We start from the raw sequence: 23,686 nt of genomic DNA on the forward strand, positions 1-23,686 counted from the left end.
AACAAATATCCCATAGTTTGTAGACGCTATAAAGTTTGTGCAAACCAATCAATATACGATTATTGGAATTTTTTTTTTTTTTTGCACCAAAAATATGTAGCAGAATACATGTTGGCCTAAATTTATGCAGAAATTTTTTTTTTTTTTTTTTTTTTTTTTTTTTATTGGATTTGTTTTATAGAGGAAAGTAAAAAATACATTTTTTTTTTCAAAATTGTCGTTCTTTTTTGTTTATAGCGCAAAAAAATAAAAACGGCAGAGGCGATCAAATACCACCAAAAGAAATCTCTATTTGTGGGGGGAAAAAAAATAAGGACGTAAATTTTGTTTAAAGTGAACTGGTTAAAGTTGTCACAATTTTTGGATACCATAAGTTTCACGGTTTAGCAGGCATGCACAATTTTTTGTCACATGTTTGGTATTGATTTACTCAACGCAAACAAATCTTTTAGGTTTTACCAAAAAAAAAAAAAATGGGGATATATACAGTAGTGCAAATGTTGTAAGACAAAAACACTTCAAGGATAATAGAAAATATATAATTTTAAGTGCATTTTCATGTAAACAACTTCCAATTTAGCATGAAAAATGTAAAAAATAGGCAGAAAAGGGTCAAACGTTGGATGTTTGGAAGTCTGAGTCCATGGGAGCCATACTGATGTCTTGTCCAAGTAATACGCCATTGCTATGAGTCCCATTTTGTGTAATGATGATTGGCTGAGCTGTGTTTGTGTCCTGGCTGTTGCATGGCTCAAGTTCCCCATTACCGATGTTGGGATCTGTTTCTCTGCAATAATATTGACCACTCTTGTTCCTGCAAGGAAAAATTATATATATCATCAGATGTCATAAAGGATCCAAAACAGAAAAAAAAAAAAAAAAAAAAAGGACTGAGATGTAATACTTTATGAGTCCCTGGCCACTGACATCTACACCCGTGGGAGATTTACCTCCCGGGTTCCCACTCAGAACACAAAGGGGTTGATTTACTAAAGGCAAATTGACTGTGCACTTTGCAAAGTGCAGTTGCACTCTACACGAGCAGTTGCTCCAGAGCTTAGTAAATGAGCAGAAGCTCTGCTGACTTCCATCATCCAATCACGTGCAAGCAAACATGCTGTCTTTTTATTTTCCTTTGCATGTGATTGGGTGTTCTTTGCAAAGTGAAGCTTTACCTCATTTACTAAGCTCTGGAGCAACTGCACCTGCAGAGTGCACAGTCTAGTTGCCTTTAGTAAATCAACCCCAAAAACTTCAAAAGCTTCTGAAAATGCTAGGTGCCTGACTTTCTGGCCAGAATATGTTCGTAGCCACTTAGGCTTGATTCACACCTATAGATTTTTAGCACTTTTTGCATTTTGCAGATTTGCACTACAGCCCATTTAACATGGTTTCACGTTGTGTAGAGCAAATCTGCAAAATGCAAAAAGCAATAAGAATGCATAGGTGTGAATCCAGCCTAACACGAGGCGAGGGTGCAGCTGGTGAATCTGCCTACTTGTTCTGGCTCAGTCATCCTGATAGTATTGGATGAGCATGAGAGCCAGATAATTAGCATTTTTAAAAGGGCAAGATCAGTAATAGCAGACTTATGCCCTGTACACACGATCGGACATTCCGACAACAAAATCCATGGATTTTTTTCTGACACATGTTGGCTCAAACTTGTCTTGCATTCACACGGTCACACAAAGTTGTCGGAAAATCCGATCGTTCTAAACGCGGTGACGTAAAACACGTACGTCGGGACTATAAACGGGGCAGTGGCCAATAGCTTTCATCTCTTTATTTATTCTGAGCATGCGTGGCACTTTGTGCGTCAGATTTGTGTACACACGATCGGAATTTCCGACAACGGACTTTGTTGTCAGAAAATTTTATATCCTGCTCTCAAACTTTGAGTGTTGGAAAATCCGATGGAAAATGTGTGATGGAGCCTACACACGGTCGGAATTTCCGACAACAAGGTCCTATCACACATTTTCCATCGGAAAATCCTATCGTGTGTACAGGGCATTAGTGTTAGGTTTGCTGTATAGGAAACCAAGATTGTGACTTACCTCTGTTTTATCCAAAAAATTGCTAGTGCCAATGGTATTAGTAGTAGAATTAGTAGCCAGTAGAAGTTTTGCTTTGAGTCCGGTAAATTTTCAGCTGCTCTGGGTATTGGATTTGTTAGATTTTGCTTTACCATTGGATTAATATAGTTCAATGCCTCTTCTTGGCTGTCAAAGGTCCCTGGAACAAAACAAGTCAAAATAATTATATTTATATTGGGAATGTAGTAGTAATAATAATAATAATAATAATAATAATAATAATAAAAGTATATAACAAATCAAGGGATGTGAAGTCCAATGATATAGTAAATGCACTTGGATGTACAAGTAAAAAAGAGAATTATTCCATGATTTTCTATAATTTTTATAAATACAAGTGTGAAAGTCACCCCTAACTGAAATATTATATATATATATACACACACACACACACACACAGTGGATATAACAAGTCTACACAATGTAAAAAAAAAAAAAAACAAGACAAGAATCATTTCAGAATTGTTTCAAACTGAAATCTTTTAGGAGGGGAAAGTAAAAAAAAAAAAAAACTAAAGTAATGTGGTTGCATAAGTGTGCACACACTCTTGTAACCATAGGCGTGCACACAGGGTGTGCCAGGTGTGCCTGGGCACACCCTAATCGCCTTGTGTGGTGCATATTCCCCCCTGTTTAGACCACTGATATTTCATCCCCCAAAAAAGTGTTAAAAAAAAAAAATAAATAAATAAAATAAACAAAATTACACTGTCCACTGCCCTACTGACACCATCAGTACATATACACATGCATATGTATTTGAGCTTTGGGGTGCACACCCTAATGCAAGAGGCTGCGCACACCTATGCTTGTAACTGTAGCTGTGTTCAGAATTCAGCAATTACATTCAAACTCATGTTAAGTAGGAGTCAGTACACACCTGCCATCATTTAAAGTGCCTCTGATTTTTTTTTTTTTAATTCTTTATTTATCATTTTCCAATACAAAACATTCCTCTGAGGTGACATGCCTCACAGGGAGAATAAGAAAAACAGCAACTCATCAATATATTCAGGTAGTAAACCTGACAGCCTTGCGGACATGCCCCTCGTCCCCTTACCCTAACCCCCCGCCCAATCCCACCCCCCATACCCACCTCCCTCCCCTCCGGGGTGTGATTCAAAGGAGAGCGAAGTCTTGCCTGCCATATCTCCCTTATCAATTTATTCGGTTTAAGCCCTTTTTATATTATCTCCTTTAAGTAGGTCCAAGTTTTTTTGAATTTAGGCCAGCCTGCCCATTTCCCCCTGCATTCCTGATCCTCATCTGGTTCCACTCCCCCTCGGTCCAGGCTTTCTATGTTGTAGATTTCATTGAGATCGAATAGCCAATCTCGCGTTTTCGGACTTAAAGGGTTCAACCAATTTAGTGAAATCTGTCTCTTGGCTGAGTCTAGTATTATCGGGGTCAGGGAGGTCTTATAACTCTTTACTGTATCTTGGGTACCGTGGAAGAGACAGACCCAAGGGTCCTCCTCTATTTCCCTCCCCGTGAATTCTTTTGACAGGGATAAAATTTTTTTCCAAAAGACCTTTATGATAGGGCATTCCCACCAGATATGGGCCATTGTGCCTTTAGTCTGGCAACCCCTCCAGCAGGAGTTCCCCTTAGATCCATCCATCTTACTAACTCTGTCCGGGGTGGCATACCATCTTGATAATACTTTGTAGTGAATTTCCGTTCTCCTAATATCTAATGCTGCATAATGTACCAGATTCAAGATTTTACCCAAAGTGTTACTAGTGCATGGTGACCCCAATTCCTGCTCCCACCTTATGATATAATGAGGCGTCTTACCCTCCTGTGGCTCTCCAAGTACTCTGTAGATTTGACCTATAACACCTCCCGGGTTCTCCGTCACACACAGTTTCTCAAGAGGTCTGAGCTCTTCTATACTCCTAAGGGGCTTTGGTAATTTGCTTATGAAATGGGAAAGCTGTAAATACCTCCACCAATCTATCACCCAATGTTCTACCTCTCGGTTCAATTCCGTGAAAGTGCGTATTTCCCCCCTACTAATAAAATTTTTCAATTGAAGAGTGTCATCTTTTAACCACTCCCCCCCCCACTGTACTCATTCCTGGTTCAAAAAATACATTATTCTTCATATATATTAGAGGTGAATTGTGCGACCATTTGTGCTGGATATGAATTCTGTCCCATAATTTAAAAGTGTTTTGTGTTAATAAAGAAATATCAGTGCTAAATGTCCTAAATTTTGGGGGGTTCCATAGTGAATGTGCCAAATTATTATTACTTAAGAAATATTCAATATTCACCCACCGCTTATCAGTCTCTTTCTTACTCCATTCTATAACCCGTGAAAGCACTACAGCAATATAGTACCTATTGAAATCTGGTGCCGCTATTCCACCTTTTTTTTTACCTCTACTCAGTGTTGCATAAGAAATACGAGGTTTGTTGCCACCCCAGACAGCCTGGGTGATTAATTTCCTTAGAGCCCCCAGAAAGTACCTTGGTAGAGGGATCGGAAGCAGCTGAAATTTATATAGAATTTTTGGGGTGATCGTCATTTTAACCGCATTCACGCGACCAAACCAGGAGAGTGGTCTCGACCTCAATCTCCCAGCCTCATGCCTGATTTCATCTAGTAGTGGGATGTAATTACTTTGGAACAACTTTTTAATAGAGTTGGCTAGCTTAATACCTAAATAATTAATCTCCCTTCTCCAGGGGAAAGGAAACACGGAGGTCAGATGAGCTTCCTCCTGCTTCGTGAGACTAATGTTTAGGATTTCAGATTTGCCGGGGTTGATTTTAAAATTGGAGGCTTCTCCGTATCGCCTTAGGATTCGCCAAATGTTGGGGAGGGTTACTCTGGGAGCTGAGACAAAAAAGAGTATATCATCGGCAAATGCTGCCAGTTTGTGCTCCTCTGGTCCCACCCGGACCCCCTTGCAATCGGGACTGCTCCGGCTGGTAGCTAGGAGGGGCTCCAGGGACAGAACGAACAGGAGAGGGGAGAGAGGGCACCCCTGCCTGGTTCCGTTTTTCATTTCAAAAGTTTTGGATACTGCCCCGTTTACCCTTACAACTGCCGTTGGTCTGCTGTATAAGACCTTAACCCAGGAAATAAACCTGGGCCCAATACCCATTTCCTCTAATGTATCCATCAGGAACCCCCAGTCTACCCTGTCGAAAGCCTTTTCGGCGTCCATCGACAGGAATAGAGCCGGGGGTCCCCTATGTCTACAGAACTCCGACAGCAGCACCGCCCGAACCCCATTGTCTCTACACTGTCTCCCCGGGACAAAACCGGACTGGTCCGGGTGTACTAGGTCCGCCATGAGTCGCTTTAGTCTGTTAGCCAGGACCTTAGCATATAGTTTTACGTCCATGTTGAGTAGAGAAATAGGCCGGTAGCTCGAGCACTGCTTGGTATCCTTCCCATCTTTTAATATTAAAGTTATCGTGGCACGCAGGGCCTCTCGCTCCATCTCGGCTCTGGTGCCCAGTTCGTTCCAATATTTGCAGAGCTTGGGGACCAGAATGTGTTTCATTTTTAATAAATAGTTGGAGGAGAAGCCATCCGGGCCCGGACTTTTACCCTTCGGGGTATCTTTTAATGCTGCTAGAATTTCCCCTTCCTCTATGGGGTTGTCCAGGAGATCTCTATCTTCACCAGACAAAACTCCTAGGCCTGCCTCTTTTAGGAATTCTCTTCTCCTTACTGTCCGTGCGCTGACCTCCCCTTCCTCGTGTCTAATTGTATATAGGTCGGCATAGAATTTTCTAAACTCATTAGCCATATCTTCACTTGATACAAGCTCTTTACCACCTGCCCCCTTTATTTTCTCTATGTAATTCCGCCCTCTTTTTTTCCTGATTTGCCTCGCCAGGTATTTGCTAGACTTGTTGGCCCAAAGATACCTCTCCTTGGCCATTAAATTTATGGCACTCTTTGCCTCCTGCTCCATCATGTCCCTCAGCTCCTCTCTCCCAGCAACCATCGCCCGGTAGCAGTCCGCATCCTGTCCCCTAGACCTCTTGTGTAATTGTTCTAGTTGGAACAGGTCCGCTATCAGTTTTTCCCTTTTTTCCTTCCTTTTTTTTTTTTGGCCTGCTCCTATAGATATAAAAATCCCCCGTATGTAGGCTTTATGCGCCTCCCAGAGGATAGAAGGGGAAACCTCGCCCGTGTCGTTCAGTGTAAAAAACTGATTTAACTCACTCTGGATCCGGTCTATTACTTCCGGGTCCTTAAGTAGGCTTTCATTCAGCTTCCACGAGAAGGGACGTCTCCCTATCTCTGGGAGCTTCAGCCTTAGCGTGACAGGTGAATGATCAGAAAGAGTTGTTGTTTCAATACTAGTATCTACCACCCCTTCTAACAAGCTATGATCAACAAAAATATAGTCCAGCCTGGAGTAGGTCCCGTGCACAGGGGAGTGGAAGGTGTAGTCCCTCTCTTTAACATGTTGTATTCTCCACACGTCTATTAATTGACAGTGGAATAGTTTCCGCTTAATTGCTCTTAGTGACACCTTCTTAATCCCCTGGGCACGGGACGTACCGTCCCAGGCCGGGTCTAGACAAAAGTTCATGTCCCCGGCCAGGACCATCTCTCCTTCTCCGAATTCCATCAATTTCTCTAACATCTGTCCCAGGAAGACAGTGGGGCTCCTGTTCGGGCAGTATACGTTGGCCAGCGTGATCTTTCTAGAGCCGATGGAACCTTTCAAAAATAAAAAACGACCTTCAGGGTCTATTAATCGATCCCGTACCAGAAAGTTCACTACTTTGGACAGCCCAATAGCTACCCCTTTAGACCCCTTGTCGGGGGAATCCCCATAGTGCCATTGTGGAAACCTGGGGGAGAACAACCTGACCCTAGTATTGAGGGTCAGGTGTGTCTCCTGCAGGAAAACCACATCACCTCCCAGATGATCCAGTTCCCTCAAAATTTTATGCCTCTTCCTGGGAGAGTTCAACCCTTTTACATTATAGGAAATCAATTTAATATCGGGCATCTCTTACAAGGTAGTTATTCTAACCTCTGTACTCTGCTCCCCTTGAACACAACCCGCCTCTGTCTTCCCTTCTCCTCTCCCCCCCCCACCGAACACCCTACATCCCCCCCCACCGCCCTCCTCCCTCCCCCCCTCCCTCCACCCAGCCACTCCCCCCACCCAACCTCCCCACCGCCCCCCACCCCCTGACTCCCGCCCCCCTCCCTCCCCCCTATGGCGCCCACTGCGCCTGTAGCCCGCCCGTATGGAAGCACACACATACCACACGGCGGTGCCTCTTCCGCAGGGGCTGGGCTCCCGCACCGGCTTCCAGGACCCATTCAGTGGGATAGACTCAAGATACCCCACCCCCAAGTACACCCCCCACCGCCCCGCCATCCCCCACCCTAAATACAATACAAATTGCTCTCTATAGGAGGGATCCTATTGCCTCCCTTTTCCTACCAAGTACATATCGATTGTTAAAAACTTGAGTCCATGTACCCCAAGCCCTCATGTCCCGGGGTCGGCCACCCCTCCTATGTGGAGAGAAGGGCGGCGGAGCAGGGGAGGGGGGGAAGAAGGGAGGGAGAGGGGGGGGAGAGGGAAAGAAAAAAAAAAAAAAAAAAAAGGGGGGAAAGGGGGGAAACCCCCCCACCTCCCTCCCCTCCATCACCCCCACCCCCCCGCCCAATCCCCAGCGTCTATTCCGAAACCGGGACCGAGATACCCAGATTGCTACAAAAGTCCTGCATTTCTTCCATGTATCTCATTCTGAAGGATCTTCCCTCTTTGAAGACTATCAGGGATGTTGGAAACCCCCAGCTGTACTTTAAATTGGCCTTCCTGAGTAAATCGAGGACTGGTCTCATCTGTCTTCTCCTCTCTAAAGTCCCTGCTGAGAGGTCGATGAAGATTTGCAAGTCCTTGTTTTCAAATTTGAGAGGTGGCGCCCCTTTTAATTTTTTCCAGATTTTTTCTTTGTCCTCATATTGATGAAATTTAATTATGACGTCTCTTGGGATGTCTTGTTTAATGTGGGGGGGCTTCCTTATTCTATGGACCCTATCGATACTCAGCACCTCGTCTTCCCGCCTGCCCAGTAAGGGATTGAAAATTTTCCTCATCTTCTCGCCCAGGTCCTCGTTCTGTTGTTCCGGGATTGATCGAATGCGTAAGTTTTGACGGCGGCTCTGGTTCTCCTGTTCCTCGAGTCTAAAAGCCAAAGCGCGATTTTCACTCTGCACCTTCTCGACTCGTTTTTTTAGGTCTGCTAAGTCTTTAGCTTGTTTACTGGAGGCCTCCTCCGCCTCTTCAACCCGGCGGAGAAGATGCCCCATATCAGAGCGGACGTTTGAAATCTCTTCTTTTATAATGCTCTCCAGTTTCCTCTCCAGTTTGGTAAACATTTCGCTAATATCTGTTTTGCTTGGTACTTGGGCCATGATTCTCTGTTCTTCTGTTGCAGTATAGGCTGGTGACCCCTCCGAGTCCCGCTCCTCATGGGGCCTATCTCCCTGTCCCCCCTTTTGTTTCTGTTGGTCCTTTTTCTTAGTGCCTAGATGTTTCCCCTCCGTTCCCGGGCTCTTTACGCCTGCTTCTTTTAAGTATTTTTGAATAGAGCTGGTATTAAGGCTTTCTCTTGGGTTATTGGCTTCTGCTTGTCTCAATGACCGGCCTTTCATGTTTTCCTAAGTTTTCTTTTTGAGTATAACTGTACACCGACTCTCAGAGCCACCTTTCTTTGTTTTTCAGTAAGTTACACCATGCCCCCCTACAAACCCAGGGGGGTTGATTATGCCCTTATGTGCCTGCAATAGTAGAAGGCCTTCTTTATACCGCCTTTTAGACCCAGCATCAATGGGGAGTGTTGCTGAAATCAGCACTACATGTGGAATCCGACGATAGCCTGTATAAAGTGCCCAGGGTTAGGGAGCTTGACCCCTTTTATCCGACTACTGTCGGTGTCAATACATTTACTTCCACCGGAGGGGTGCAATGAGGGCAGGGAGGGCAGATGTTATTGCTTCCAGCAGGGGGGGTCCGCTCAGATTGATTAAGCCTAAAGGGAGGGGAGACGCCAGGTCCGCTCACACATCAGACCCTTTTACCAAGAAAAAAAGTCTAACCAGATACCTCAAGCCCCCTGAGCCAGTCCGGTCTCCAGACCCCCTCTAGTGGCCACAAGTTATTCCAACAGTAGACAAGTCTTAGATATGGCCAGACTACAGAGTCATTAGATGCACATGTTGATGGTAAGCCTCTGTGAGGCGTCTCCTACCTGGATGTCTCGTCCAGGGAGCTGCTACTTCTCCTTGGTCAGGTCCGTAGGAGGGAATGTCCTTTCAGTAGTGTGCAGCTGTGTAAGGGGCACTTCAGCGAGTAGGAGCGGCGGGCCGCCTCCGGGGCTGTAAAACCGGGATGGACGATCACTTCGGGGGTGCAGCATCCGCTTAAGAAGGTAGGGGGGAGCAGGGCAGGCGGGATGACCGGGCACGCAGACCTAGACCGGCCGCTCGTGGTCTCTCACTCCACGAGACCCCGCCGCAGCCCGTCCGCATCCCATCTCTTCGCTTCCTGGAGCCGGCGCAGGGCTCCTCCCCCGTGCTGACGTCAGCCGCACGTCAGCCGCACATCGCCAGCGTTCTAAGTCAAGTTCAAATCAAAAACTCAAAGTGCCTCTGATTAACCCCAAATAAAGGTTCAGCTGTTCTAGTAGATCTTTCCTGACATTTTCTTAGTTGCATCCTACAGCAAAAGCCATGGTCCACGGAGAGCTTCCAAAGCATCAGAGGGATCTCATTGTTAAAAGGTATCAGTCAGGAGAAGGGTACAAAAGGAATTTTCACGGCATTAAATATAACATGGAACACAGTGAAGACAGTCATCATCAAGTGGAGAAAATATGGCCCAACAGAGACAAGAACTGGACGTCCCTCCAAAATTGATGAAAAGACGAGAAGAAAACTGGTCAGGGTGGTGGCCAAGAGGCCTACAGCAACATTAAAGGAGCTGCAGGAATATCTGGAAAGTACTGGCTGTGTGGTGCATGTGACATCAATCTCCCGTATTCTTCAAATGTCTGAGCTATGGGGTAGAGTGGCAAGACAGAGGCCTTTTCTTACCAAGAAAAACATCCAAGACTGGCTAAATTTTGCAAAAACACATCTGAAGTCTCCCAAAAGCATGTGGGAAAATGTGTTATGGTCTGATGAAACCAAGGTTGAACTATTTGGCCATAATTCCAAAAGATATGTTTGGTGCAAAAACAACATTGCACATCACCAAAAGATCAGCATACCCACTGTGAAGCATGGTGGTGGCAGCATCATGCTTTGGGGCTGTTTTTCTTTAGCTGGAACAGGGGCCTTAGTCAACGTAGAGGGAATTATGAACAGTTCCAAATACCAGTCAATATTGGCATAAAACCTTCAGGCTTTTGCTAGAAAGCTGAACATAAAGAGGAACTTCATCTTTCAGCAGGACAACGGCCCAAAGCATACATCCAAATCAACAAAGGAATGGCTTTACCAGAAGAAGATTCAAGTTATGGAATGGCCCAACCAGAGCCCAGACCTGAATCCCATAGAAAATCTGTGGGGTGATCTGAAGAGGGCTGTGGGCTGAAGAGGAGATGTCCTCGCAATCTGACCAATTTGGAGGGTTCTTGCAAAGAAGAGTGGGCAAATATTGCCAAGTCAGGATGTGCCATGCAGATAGACTCATACCCAAAAAGACTGAGTGCTGTAATAAAATTAAATAGTGCTTCAACAAAATATTAGTTTAAGGGTGTGCACACTTATCCTAGGTTCACACCTATGCATTTTTTAGTGCGTTTTGCAGTTTGCATAAAAGCACTACAGTCCATGTAACATGGTTTCCTATGGTACTAATTCACATCTGTGCGTTTTGCAGCGTTGCATTTTTTGGAAAGGGTCAGGGACTTTTTATTTTTTCCACTGCAGTTTGCATTTTGCATGTAAAAGACTTCAATGGAGGTGCGCCAGAAATGCAAGTGGTGCATTTTTTATGCGATTTTTGATGTGTTTTGCGGTTCTTATTTTAACACTGTATATAGCTGGTTGCTAAGCAGGGTGCTGGGAAGCTGGCTGCTGTGTCCTTAACAACCGATGAGTCATCAGCTGTCAGCGGGCTTCCCTGCTGAAAGCTGAATTAAAGAAATAAAAGTTGCCGTAAAAAAAATTTGCGAAAAAAAACCAGTGTGGGGTTTCCCCCCCAGGTCCTTACCAGGCCCTTCGGGTCTAGTATGGATTCGGAGGGTACCCCCACATCAAAAAAAAAAAAACGGCGTGGGGCCCCCCCAAAATCCATACCGAACCCTTATATGTACTTGGCTTTTTATATACTCAGTGCGGTCGCTCAGGACGCTGGTGGGTTCCGGCATTTTAACAATCAGCATCTTTAAAAATAAAAAATACACCAGGTCACATACCATCCCACTTATCTTAAGCTCTAAAATTATAGACTCGTCGCTATCTGACCACTCGATGGTCACTATGACGATCCGTTGGCGCCTACAGGAATCCCTTCTAAACAATACGATTCAGTGCTCAGTTCTGGAATCAGCCATTAAAGAATATTTCCGATTAAATCAAACGAGCGTTGTATCCCCTTAACGGTATGGGCAGCCCACAAATCAGTTATCAGGGGACATATCATTCAGATAACCTCGAAACTCAAAGCTGAACATAAAGCGGACATACGGAAACTAACGGCGGAATACCGCACGTTAGCTCAGACACACAAGACACACCCCACTCACGAGACGCTGAGAGACCTTGACAGAGCTAGAGCTCTCCTTAACCTTGCCCTGACGACAGCAGCTGAAAAATACTTAAGGTGGACTGGGGCTAAATTTTATTCCCAAACTGACAGGATGGGATCCAGACTGGCTGCAAAGCTCCGTCCTAAACAACGTTCCTTTGCATTTCCCAAAATTAAGACCTCTTCCGGGGACTTAACCCAGAACCCAACAAAGATAATGGAAGAATTCTCCCTTTTCTATTCGAAACTATACAATCCTAAACCCCCCCCAATCAGATAACTGACCAGTTCCTCGATAATATCTCGTTACCCTCCCTAACGAAAGACCATAGGGAGCTCCTGGAGAACCCCTTTTCTACCACAGAGATACCAGACACCATTAATTCCCTGAAAAATGGCTCGCTCCCTGGTCCGGATGGCTTTTCTACAGGCTATTACAAGAAATTTGGTCCATGCTTGGCTCCTCATATGGCCAAGTTTTTCAACTCCCTCAGGGATGGAGCCCTCCTGGGTTCTGATCTCAATTCTGCTTACATCTCAGTTATTCCAAAACCGGATAAAGACCCCAGCGAGTTAGGTAATTATAGACCTATTTCACTTATAAACAATGATATTAAAATAATGCCAAAGATTATGGCCAATAGAGTAGCAAGCTTTATTGCAGACTATATCCACAGAGATCAGGTGGGCTTCATCCCTGGGAGACAGGGTCCAGACCAGATTCGCAAAACCATAGACGTTGTTTCTATACTCAAATCAAGGTGGGACGGGAGCTACCCCCAAACAGGATTCCTCCTTTCCATAGATTTACACAAGGCCTTTGATTCAGTAGACTGGTCCTACCTTACTATGATATTACAGAAATGGGACTTCGGCCCGCACTTCCTGAATCTGATTAAAGCCCTTTACTCATCCCCTTCAGCCCAGGTTCGTCTCATGGGCAGATACTCAGAACCATTCAGGATAGGGAGGGGTACCAGACAGGGATGCCCTCTCTTCCCTCTCCTCTTCGCGATTGCGATTGAAACATTGGCTGTAGCATTTAGAACTAACCCAGACGTTAAGGGAGTACGGTGCGGAGGACAGGAGCACAAATGTGCACTCTATGCAGATGATCTCCTCTTATATGTGACTTCCCCCCTAACGTCTACTCCGACTATTTACAAAATTTTACGCAATTTTAGTGTAGTGTCAGGCCTACAGGTAAACATGTCTAAATCAATAGTGTTAAATATAACAGTCCCTCCAGACCTACTAACGCAAATCTCTAACAACTTTGAATTTACTTGGGCCAGCTCCGAAATCCCCTATCTAGGCATTAAAATTACCCCAGAAATAGATAGTCTCTTCAAAGCCAACTTCCCGCCTATATTTCAAAGATGTAAGAGCGACTTGGAGAGGTGGTCAAGATGTGGTCTATCCTGGTTGGGTAGGGTTAATGCTGTGAAAATGACCCTGCTCCCCCGGGTATTGTATTTATTCCGTTCCCTACCAATCCCGATAAGGAAACAAGTCCTTAGCAAATTTCAATCGGAGATCACCCGATTTGTGTGGGGGCGTAAGGGATACAGATGTCCTTCTAAGACTCTTTATGGGCTGAAATCTCAAGGGGGATTAGGATTGCCCGACCTGTGGGAATATTACCGGGCAGCTCAATTGTCCCAAATATCGGTGGTCTTTTCAAAAAGACAGAAGCCTGAATGGCTTTCGATGGCGAGATGCGCCATTCCGAGGAATACCATTGACTATCTCCTCTTGTGTAGTCCGAAACGCAGGCCTGCCATTATGTCTCCTACCCTCTCCCATTCTATGGCCCTGTGCTCTAGACTCCTCTCTCACCATAACCTGACCTCACCAATGAAACCATTAGCCCATTTATTTCACAATGCAGACTTTTCACCTGGTTTAGCCATCAAAGATTTCCAATGGTGGACAGACAAAGGCTTATATAGAATCGGTCACTTCCTCTCCCCTAATGGTCCGATTAAGTTTTCTTATTGCAGGAAAAAGCTAGATTTGCCAGAGTCCGAGGTATTCAGATTCTCCCAAATCTCACATTTCCTTAATTCGATTTGGTCCCACAAAAAGGATCTTCCTTCGATAACCCCCTATGAAAACTGGTGTGTAAACACAGAGGTCCAGAGGGGGGGAATCTCCCTGATTTATTCTGCTCTAATGTCACACACAGACAAACCAACCTACGCTCGAGCCTGGGAGGAAGAGATGGACATCTCTTGGTCCACACAGGCATGGTATAACTCATTTAATAGAGCCTATAAGGAAATCCTTAACGTCTCTCTTATTGAGGCCAGTGTGAAAGGTAATGACGCAATGGTACTATGTACCCGCTAGATTAGCGATTATCTTCCCAGGGGCCTCCCTCCTATGTTACGGGGGATGCGAGTTGGAAGGCACGATGTTGCACACTTGGTGGTCCTGTCCACGCATTTGATCATTCTGGCGGAAAGTCTTTAGTACAGTCAGCAAAATCACGAAAGTCTCGATTTCCCCCAACCCACAGGTAGCTCTTCTAAATAGCAATATCGTAGCTCTTCCCAGACATTCACAGGCACTAGTCTACTTCGTCCTCTTAGGAGCCAAAGTAACAGTAGCCAAAGCCTGGAAAAAACCTGGTGTATCCTTTCTAGGGTTTAAGAGAAAAGTCTCTTGGATCATGGCCCAAGAACAAATTGTGGCAAAACTCAATGATAAAGTAGATCAATTTTACGGTATATGGGAACCTTGGGCCATCTACTGCAACATTCCCCTAATTCCGGGAGTAGCGCAGTACACTGAGGGATCTGCACCCCCTCCTTGAATCCATCCGTTCCCTGTCCTTCCCCCTTTCACACCTTTTTCTTTCTTTCATGGGGCACCCTAGTCCCTCACCTCATTGTTGTGAGCCAGTAGCTCATGAGATGTGACAGAGGCCTTGAGAACAACTCCCATTTAATCTCTAGGGTAGGGGATGCCCTGACCACGCTACAGGCTAGATCTTCAAACACATCTCGCTGTATCGGGGGGTTCTGGGGTTTCCCCAGTCCCACCGGTTGGTAGGCCCCTGCTTCAAAAGGATGGCGGGTCGGGGATCTCCTGGGAACGCTACACACTACCACAGTAAGCTCCCAGAGGGGTGGGGTGTGTGGGGTCCCGGGGGGGTAGACGATCGTGTCCAGCCTTGACATTATATTTTTCTAAAGGTTATGTGGTTTCTCAGACTCTTATCTCTACCCTACTCTACTGGTACTCAGATGTTTTTAAAGAGCATAACTCATAAGTAATACCATTTCTTATTATTCTTATGTGGCTCATGTAACTTGTTTTTTTAAGGATGTTGCTTCTTTATGTCATCCTGTTATTGACATTTGATATACTGTATTAATGTCAAAGTTTAATAAAACTTTTGAAACTTAAAAATAAAAAATAAAAAAAGTCATGTGACCCCAAAAACGCACCTAAAAATGCACCCATTTTTTGGAGTGGTTCCATTGACTTACAATGGATTGTGCATTTTTGGTGTGCTTTGTAAAAGCGTACCAACGATGCAGCATACAGGACTTTTCAGACTGCAGCGTAAATATGTGAAAAGTCACATATTATATAAAGGGGATCCTTTAGATATGCTTCTGTCACGCTGGAAAGGTGCTTTCTAGCGCAGCAAAAGTGCACCAGTGTGAAAAGGCCCTTAGGGATTGCTTGTTCACATGGGCAGTGGTAAAACTAGGCAGCTGAGCCATGGTTTTACCTCTCCCCCACTGCCTTCCCTTAAGCTACAACAGTGGGAGGATAGGGTTGTGCGCATGCTGTGGCTGCAACACCTGCACCGCAGTCAAAATGAATGGGGTCGAGGCTGCACCGCTGTTTTTACATACAAATTACCTGTTTGCTTGACTCAAAAAAAAACAGGCATTCATGAGGTGGCGGTACCATATTTTGAATGTCTGGCAGCTGCTCCTGTACCTCTCTTTAAAAAGCTATCCACTGCTGCTGGCCAGTTGAATGAGCCCTTAAAGTTCAGTTGAGATTTATTGCAAGCCATAAACTTTCTTGTGTTAACCATGAGAACTTACCGTTGTGATGTAGTTCTAGCGTTTCACCGTTGTATTCAAAGGGGTAATAGTTATTAGTAGTAGCTTCTGTGATGAGGCTCAGGGAGTTGTTTGACTGGAGGAAGACCAGAGACTGGTTGTCCTTACAGGTGGTATTATTGGGTGAAGAAGCTGCTTTAATGTCACACAGGATCTCCTTGCCTCTTTTTATCGTCAGGTCCCGTCCATAAAATCCATTCTGTACAGAAGCTTGCAGAACCTTCCACTTCTTACTGGGATTTGAAAGCACTGAAAGACAAGAAAAACCCCATAAGCCAATAATAAAGGGTACAGGTATAACGATAGTAAAATTCTTTTGGTACTTTCTAATCCACATCGCCATACCAAAAACCAACTGCCCAGGGCTCTCCATTGCAGGAGTGTTAGAGTTGCACGATTCTGGCCAAAATGATAATTGCAATTTTTTTGCTTAGAATAAAAAGATCACGATTCTCGCGACGTAAAATCCTTCACATTATACAAAAAAAAAAATTGGGCTAACTTTACTGGTTGTTTGTTTTTTTTTTGTTTTTTTAATTCATTAAAGTAATTTTTTCCAAAAAAAATTGCATTTGAAAGACCGCTGCGCAAATACAGTGTGACGTAAAATATTGCAACAACCACCATTTTATTCTCTAGGGCAGGGGTCTCAAACTGGTGGCTCTCCAGCTGTTGCGAAACTACAAGTCCCATCATGCCTCTGCCTGTAAGAGCCATGCTTGTAACTGTCAGCCTTGCAATGCCTCATGGGACTTGTAGTTTTGCAACAGCTGGAGGGCCACCAGTTTGAGACCCCTGCTCTAGGGTCTCTACTAAAAATATATATATAATGTTTGGGGTTCTAAGTAATTTTCTAGCACAAAAAAAAAAATTTAACTTGAAACCAACAAATGTCAGAAAAACATTTAGTGTTTAAGTGGTTAAACTTTCTTCATTTACACAGAAGACTATTCCATTGAAAAATTGTTACAATGTTTATACTTATGTCCCACTGATAAAGAATGTTGTGATTCTTGGCAGACTGCCCGGATTTTTTTTCTTCCTTTCTTTTGAGGGCTGTGGCTTCAGAAGAGCAGAGAGAATTCTTTGCATAGAAAGAATTGTGAAACACTTTTGTCAAGATCGCAACGGGGAAAAAATCGCAATAACAATTCTTGACAATTAAGGAGCGTCCCACCAACTAGACAGAATGGGAACGTCAACAAATATGAGAGTATCTGAGCCAGTGCTGAGGCTTCAGTGCTACCAAAAATGGCCTTCCAGTAATTAACACTTTTTTAAAGCTGAACAGTAACCCCCCTTCCAAAACAAAAAAAAAAAAAGTTTTATTTTGCAGTTTAACAACCCTTAGATGTAGTGGCTGCATTTTCATTTTTTAGCCTCCCCCCACCTTTAGCTTTACTTCTGGTGATCCTGCCAGAGTAAGTCTGTTAATTTTCAAGTGCCTTTTAGCAGACCAAGCTGTCCAGCAAAATTGGCATTTAGAGGAATGAAACAAACTGACCACTAGAGCTGCACGATTAATCATTAAGAATCGTTATCGCGATTTTTTTTCCCCCCTTGCGATCTTGACAAAGTATTTCCCAATTCTTTCTATGCAGAGAATTCTCTCTGCTCTGCTGAATGCGACAGCCCTCAAAAGAAAGCAAAAAACAAAAAAACAAAAACGGGCAGCCTGCCAAGAATCACAACATTCTTTAGCAGTGGAACTTAAGTATAAACATTGTAACGATTTGTCCTTTAGATCAAAGGAATACACTTTGGTGTGTAAAGTGGTAACCACTTAAAGCGGAGTTCCACCCAAAAATGGAACTTTCGCTTTTCAGAATCCTCCCCCCTCCGGTGTCACATTTGGCAACTTTCAGGGGGGAGGGGAGAGCATCGCGATCAGTTTTGAATTGAAATTTTTCCTTTAGAAATGTCATTTTGCTGTGGTATTGTTCTAAACACGGGAAAAACGCGCAACTTTACAGGCATACTATAGACACCCCCCAGGCACGATATTTAAAGATATAGTTCATTTTTATTGTTTCACTTTAAGCATTAAAAAAAAAATCACTGCTCCTGAAAAAACATGATTGCATTGATCCATGTCCCCTGGGGCAGGACCCGGGTCCCCAAACACTTTTTATGACAATAACTTGCATATAAGCCTTTAAAATGAGCACTTTTGATTTTTCATGTTAGTGTCCCATAGACTTTAATAGTGTTCCGGCGGCTTTTGAATTTGTCACGAACACCGCATATTGTTCGCTGAACATCCGAAACAACAAACCAAAATTCGGCCCGAACTTATGCTCGGGCCAAACCGTTCGCCCATCCCTATTCTCTAAGCACACTGTCATCCAGCATGCAGACTGCATGAAGGGTCCACAATCCTACGCATACGTGACAACCCCCTTCATGACACTGTTATTATACACTATATTACCAAAAGTATTAGGACACCTGCCCTTTACACGCACATGCAACTTAACGGCATCCCAGTCTTAGTCCGTAGGGTTCAGTATTGAGTTGGCCCACCCTTTGCAGCTATAACAGCTTCAATGCTGTTTACATCCAGGTAACCTTGAAGCAATGTGACGCAGATTGGGTCTTTGCTGGGCTCTGTGATCAGCCGGAGGAAGGCGGGATGGGAGATCCTGATCAAGCCGCAGAAGGCGGTGGGAGGGGGGGGAACATCCCCTCCTGCTGCTTGTAAAAGCAATCCAGTGGCTAGTTAGCAGCTAGGATTGCTTTTACATGTGAGCCGACCACTAGCTCTAAAATTAATGGTACCGGGATGATACCTGCAGGCATCGTCCCGGTATAACTACTTGAAGTCTAGCGACGTACCGGTACGTTGCTGGTTGGCAAGTACTTCGAGCGATTGTAACGTTTAAAAAAATGTAGAGGTCTCCCCGATCTCCAGAGGCCTGATGGTGACCCCCAGAGTCAGGGAGAGGTGACATTCCTCCTCAGGGTGCAGGTTACTAGGCATGGTGGGTGTAGTGCAAGATGGAAAGATGGGCGCCAGTCACTTTTAAAAATGAACAAAGAGTTTTATTTCTCTTAACAGGAATAGCTGGATCCCTCAAACTTTACTCACAGCTAACCACTGTACTTCTCTTCAAGCTTTACATACAACTACCCACTGTATGTCTTGGATGAGTTCTCTCCTGAAGCTTTACCAACACCTCACAGTCCCCAGCTGATAAAGAGTTTGCTCTGGTACTCCTTCAAAACTCCATCCCTTAAGACACCACAAGAGTGGTTGACCCTCTGGCAACTTCTTCTCCTATGCCTCCTGGCTATGATCAGGCTCCCCTCAGGCTGAGCCCTTTACACGTGGCTAGGCCTCAGGCTTCAGGCCTACACCTATGCTGCTCCACACACACCCACCCAGGCCGCAGCCCGGGTGGAAAGAACCCCCATCATCTGACTCTCTCCAAATAAAAAGTCTATCCAAGCAGCCTCAGCGGCCAAAGAAACTCCTGCTGATTGGCTGAGAAAGCACATTCACTCATAGCCTGAATTAACTGTAATCTATCATACTAATGCCAAAGGTAAAAGTGCCACCTATTGCCAAAAGAGAGAATCACAGTTCCACTCAAGCTTAGGAGAAAACCATTTGATCAAGCTACAAATTAGCCAGGCTAGTTATCACCTAGCACAACTAAATTTACTAATGGCCCTGTTTAGGACAAGGGTGCTACAATAATACCAACAGACACAACTATACATCTATAAATCCTCCTCTTCTCGGGTCCCCAGCTACGCTCCTGGCCCCTCCCCTCTGTCCAGTGCCCCATGGGAAGCCACTTTCCATGGGGGGCACTCGCGCATGCCCGCTCCTAAGTCCCGTCCCCCTCTCCCTCGTCACTGGCTTTGATTGACAGCACTTGCAAAGAATGCGAGCGTGAGGGGCAGAGGACCACTGTGCGATGTTTGAGGGGGGGGGGAAGCCACATCAAAAGACCAACAGGGGCACAGGCCCAAGAGTTTCAATATAGAGCAGACCATTTGAATTGTGCCGCCTGTCAAACTTTGCAGTTTGAATTAAAAGTGCTTCCACTGTAAAGCAAAGTACCCCCCCCCCCCCCCCCCCGCTGCTGCTGACACATTGTATTCTCACTGATCGGTGGCTGAAGCTGATTGGTTGCAGCCACTAATTGCCAGAAAATTTCCCAACATTTCCTTTTAAAAGAAGTTGATTTAAATAATCAACCTCTGTTAAGCAGCAGCGAGGCCGCACACCGATCGCAATTTTACCTGGTCCCTGCTGGTCTGGCTGGATATCAGTCAGTGTATGGCCAGTCTAGCTATGAACATAAAAATCATGAGAAGCGTTTTTTTTGGCCGCAAATTTGATACTACTTGAAGCAACGCCTGTGTATTCTTGAGGTCTATGGACCTCAAGTCGCATCAAAGTGCGACCAAAGTAGTGCAGGGACCACTTTAAAGTTGCTGCGACTTGAAGTGGCACAGATATGAACGGTACTCATTGGAAATCACGGGGTACGACTTGTCATGTGACTTTGCAGTCCCAAGTCGCATGACAAGACGTACAAGTGGAAACCGAGCCTTATATAAAGTGGTGCACTTACCAAGTTTTGCTTGGATAATGGTAATCAGTAGTAGAACTAAACCAGGCTTCATCTTGCTGATGTGAAATAACCTGCAAATGCAAGATAAATATAAATAAAATAGTCACCACACACATAGAGATATATATCTATAGATATAGATATATATCTATAGATATAGATATATATCTATAGATATAGATATATATATCACAAAATAAGTGTATAATGTATCTGTTTAAAATAAAAAAAATTATATACATATATATCATGTATTGGAAGAAAAGAAATTAAAATTTTAAGGCAGGGCAAAAGGGGCAGCTGCCCTGGGTCCTGTCATTGTTGTGGGGCCCAAAGCAGCTGCCTCATACTTGCCAACTATCCTGGTTTAAATTTCCTTGTCCCTTGAGGTTTTAGTCCTGTGCTGTGTCCCAACATCTCAGTGTGAAGTGCTGCTACTAATGCTGCCCAGCTCTGCCCTATTGTTGTGTACAGATGACTGCAGACCCTGTGTTTACATGTAAATTACTGGGATTCATATGTAAATAGCGTCAGCATTCATATGTAAATAGCGACGGCCGGCGGCATTGATATGTATATCATGCCCCCCGAGGTCATATCCACAGTAATCTCTAGCAACCAATCAACAAGCAGAAATCATGTGCTGTAATCTCTAGCAACTAATCAGTGAGTCGTAACGTGTACTATAACCTCTAGCAACCAATCAGTGAGTGGTAATGATACACTGTAACCTCTGGCAACCAATCGCAATATGAATGAAAAACAGAAGTAGATATGGCGCTGCTCTAGTGGGGTAAATTGTGATAGTAGATCGTTTTTTTTATACCTTATATAATGTCCTGGGTTAATTCTAAAGGTTTGAGTAGTCCTAATAGTGCGTGTTGGCTGGCAGGGCATATACCATGTGAATATATGTCACCGTGTAATGTTTGTGGTCGTTATATATAAAAGTAAGAAGAATGTAGGTGTGGCGCTGTTCTAGCTGAGTGGGTAAATGGTGGTAAACCCACTTTGATATGAGTCTGAATGGTGTTACAGCCTCTGGTGGCTGTTTAGCAGTGTGATCTCAATAAACAAAAAACATAATTCATTGTGTTACTAGTGTTTCATATGTGGAATATCCCTGTGAACATGCATATATTCAGTTTTTTTAGTGGGATTGTGTATAAACATATGCCCAATGTGACATGTAGTGTATGGATGAATCCGATAGAATGTGAATGTGTTATGATGGTGTTACACCCTCTGGTAGCTGTATTAGTGAAGTGGTTTCAGTGACCAGAAAATTAAAGGGGTTGTAAAGGTAAAAATTTTTTCACCTTAATGCATTATATGCATTAAGGTGAAAAAACTTTTGACAATACCGCCGCCCCCAGCCCCCCCCGTTTTACTTACCTGACGCCTCGAATCTCCGCTGCTCGTTCTTGTCATCTTCATTGCAGCTCAGCCTGGTCGCTGATTGGCTGCAGTGGATGGATTGAAAGCAGCGCAGCCATTGGCTCGCGCTGCTGTCAATCACATCCGATTACGCGGCGCGCCGGGGGCGGGGCCGAGTGATACAGCGAGCGGCTATAGCCGCCGGCTGTATCACGGGAGCGCGCCCGCAAGCACTCACCACCATGCGAGGGAGCTCGCATTAAGGTGGTGAATGCTTGCGGGGAGGAGCTGAAACAGCCGCCGAGGGACCCCAGAAGACCAGGTTCGGGGCCACTCTGTGCAGAACGAGCTGCACAGTGAAGGTAAGTATAACATGTTTGTTATTTTAAAAAAAAAAAAAAATTACCTTTACAACCCCTTTAATTCTTTATGGTTCTAGTATTCCATTATGAATTATCCCTGTGGACATGCTAATGTTTAATTCTAATTATATGTAAAAAAACAATGTAACATACAATACATTTGTGAATCTAGTAAAAGTGCATATGCAAAAACGTGCTTAGTGAAAAGAGATATGTTAATTAGCAACAATAGGCTAGTTAACAAAGTGACTGCTAGAATAAAAGCAAAAACAAATAACCAGTCCTTGTTGAGAAAGCGATATTGCTTTTGAAGGTCTTTTTTATGAAAAAAATAAAAAGGGGAGGGGAGGGGAGGAGAGCCACGCATCCCTGCATCCACCTCACCACCTGCATCCACCTCACCCCCTGCACTCTGCACCCACCTCACCCCCTGCATCCACCTCACCCCCTGCACTCTGCACCCACCTCACCCCTCCCTGCACTCTGCACCTACCCCTCACCCCCTGCACTCTGCACCCCCCTCACCCCCTGCACTCTGCACCCACCTCACCCCCTGCACTCTACACCCACCTCACCCCCTGCACTCTGCATCTACCTCACCACCTGCACTCTGCACCCACCTCACCCCCTGCACTCTGCACCCACCTCACCCCCTGCACTCTGCACCCACCCCTCATCCCCTGCACTCTGCACCCACCTCATCACCCGCACTCTGCACCCACCCCTCACCCCCTGCACTCTGTGCCCACCCCTCACCCCCTGCACTCTGCACCCACCCCTCACCCCCTGCGCTCTGCACCCACCCCTCTCCCCCTCCCTGCACTCTGCACCCACCCCTCACCCCCTGCATTCTGCACCCACCTCGCCCCCTGCACCCACCTCACCACCTGCACTCTGCACCCACCTCACTCCTGCACCCACCTCACTCCTGCACTCTGCACCCACCTCACCCCCTGCACCCACCTCACCCCTGCACCTAGTGCACCCCTTAACCCTGCACTCTGTACATAGCTCACCCCTGAACCCTGCATAGTGTATGTAGCGCATCCATGAACCCTGCACTCTGCACATAGTGTTCCCCTCAACCCTGGACTCTGCACGTAGTGTACCTCTCAACGCAGAATTCTGCACATAGCGCACCCCTCAACCTTGCACTCTGCACCTAGCACCCCGCCCCAACCCTGCACTCTGTAAATAGCACATCCCTGCACTCTGTACCTAGTGTACCCCTGAACACTGAATTCTGTACATACTGCACCCTTCAACCCTGTATGTAGCACACCTTTCAACTATGCACTCTTTATGTAGTGCACCCCTCAACCCTGCACTCTGTACATAGTGCACCCCTCAATGCTAGTGCAGTTTGGCCACACCCGCAATTTGATGCAGAGGTTATGATGTGCAGTAACCTCTAGCAAC

At 45.1% G+C, this 23,686-nt stretch overlaps 1 protein-coding gene and 1 long non-coding RNA gene across 2 annotated transcripts in view; one reads left to right on the forward strand and one right to left on the reverse strand.

Annotated features, from left to right (window-relative positions):
* LOC141110366 (uncharacterized) overlaps positions 1-23,686 on the forward strand; it is a 419,573-nt gene that overhangs the window by 134,682 nt on the left and 261,205 nt on the right. The window lies entirely within an intron of this gene.
* Positions 134-23,686, reverse strand: part of LOC141110364 (uncharacterized) — a 24,301-nt gene continuing 748 nt past the window's right edge. Inside the window, exons 2-5 of the mRNA XM_073601673.1 lie at positions 20,529-20,599; positions 15,925-16,191; positions 2,061-2,238; positions 134-814 (exon numbers count right to left, since the gene is read on the reverse strand). Of these exons, the coding sequence (XP_073457774.1) occupies positions 613-814; positions 2,061-2,238; positions 15,925-16,191; positions 20,529-20,580 (699 nt within the window). The 5' untranslated portion in view covers positions 20,581-20,599 and the 3' untranslated portion in view covers positions 134-612. The remainder of the gene's footprint in view (positions 815-2,060; positions 2,239-15,924; positions 16,192-20,528; positions 20,600-23,686) is intronic.

This window comes from Aquarana catesbeiana, linkage group LG10, assembly GCF_042186555.1.
Source record: "Aquarana catesbeiana isolate 2022-GZ linkage group LG10, ASM4218655v1, whole genome shotgun sequence".
In the NCBI taxonomy this organism is placed as follows: Eukaryota; Metazoa; Chordata; class Amphibia; order Anura; family Ranidae; genus Aquarana; species Aquarana catesbeiana.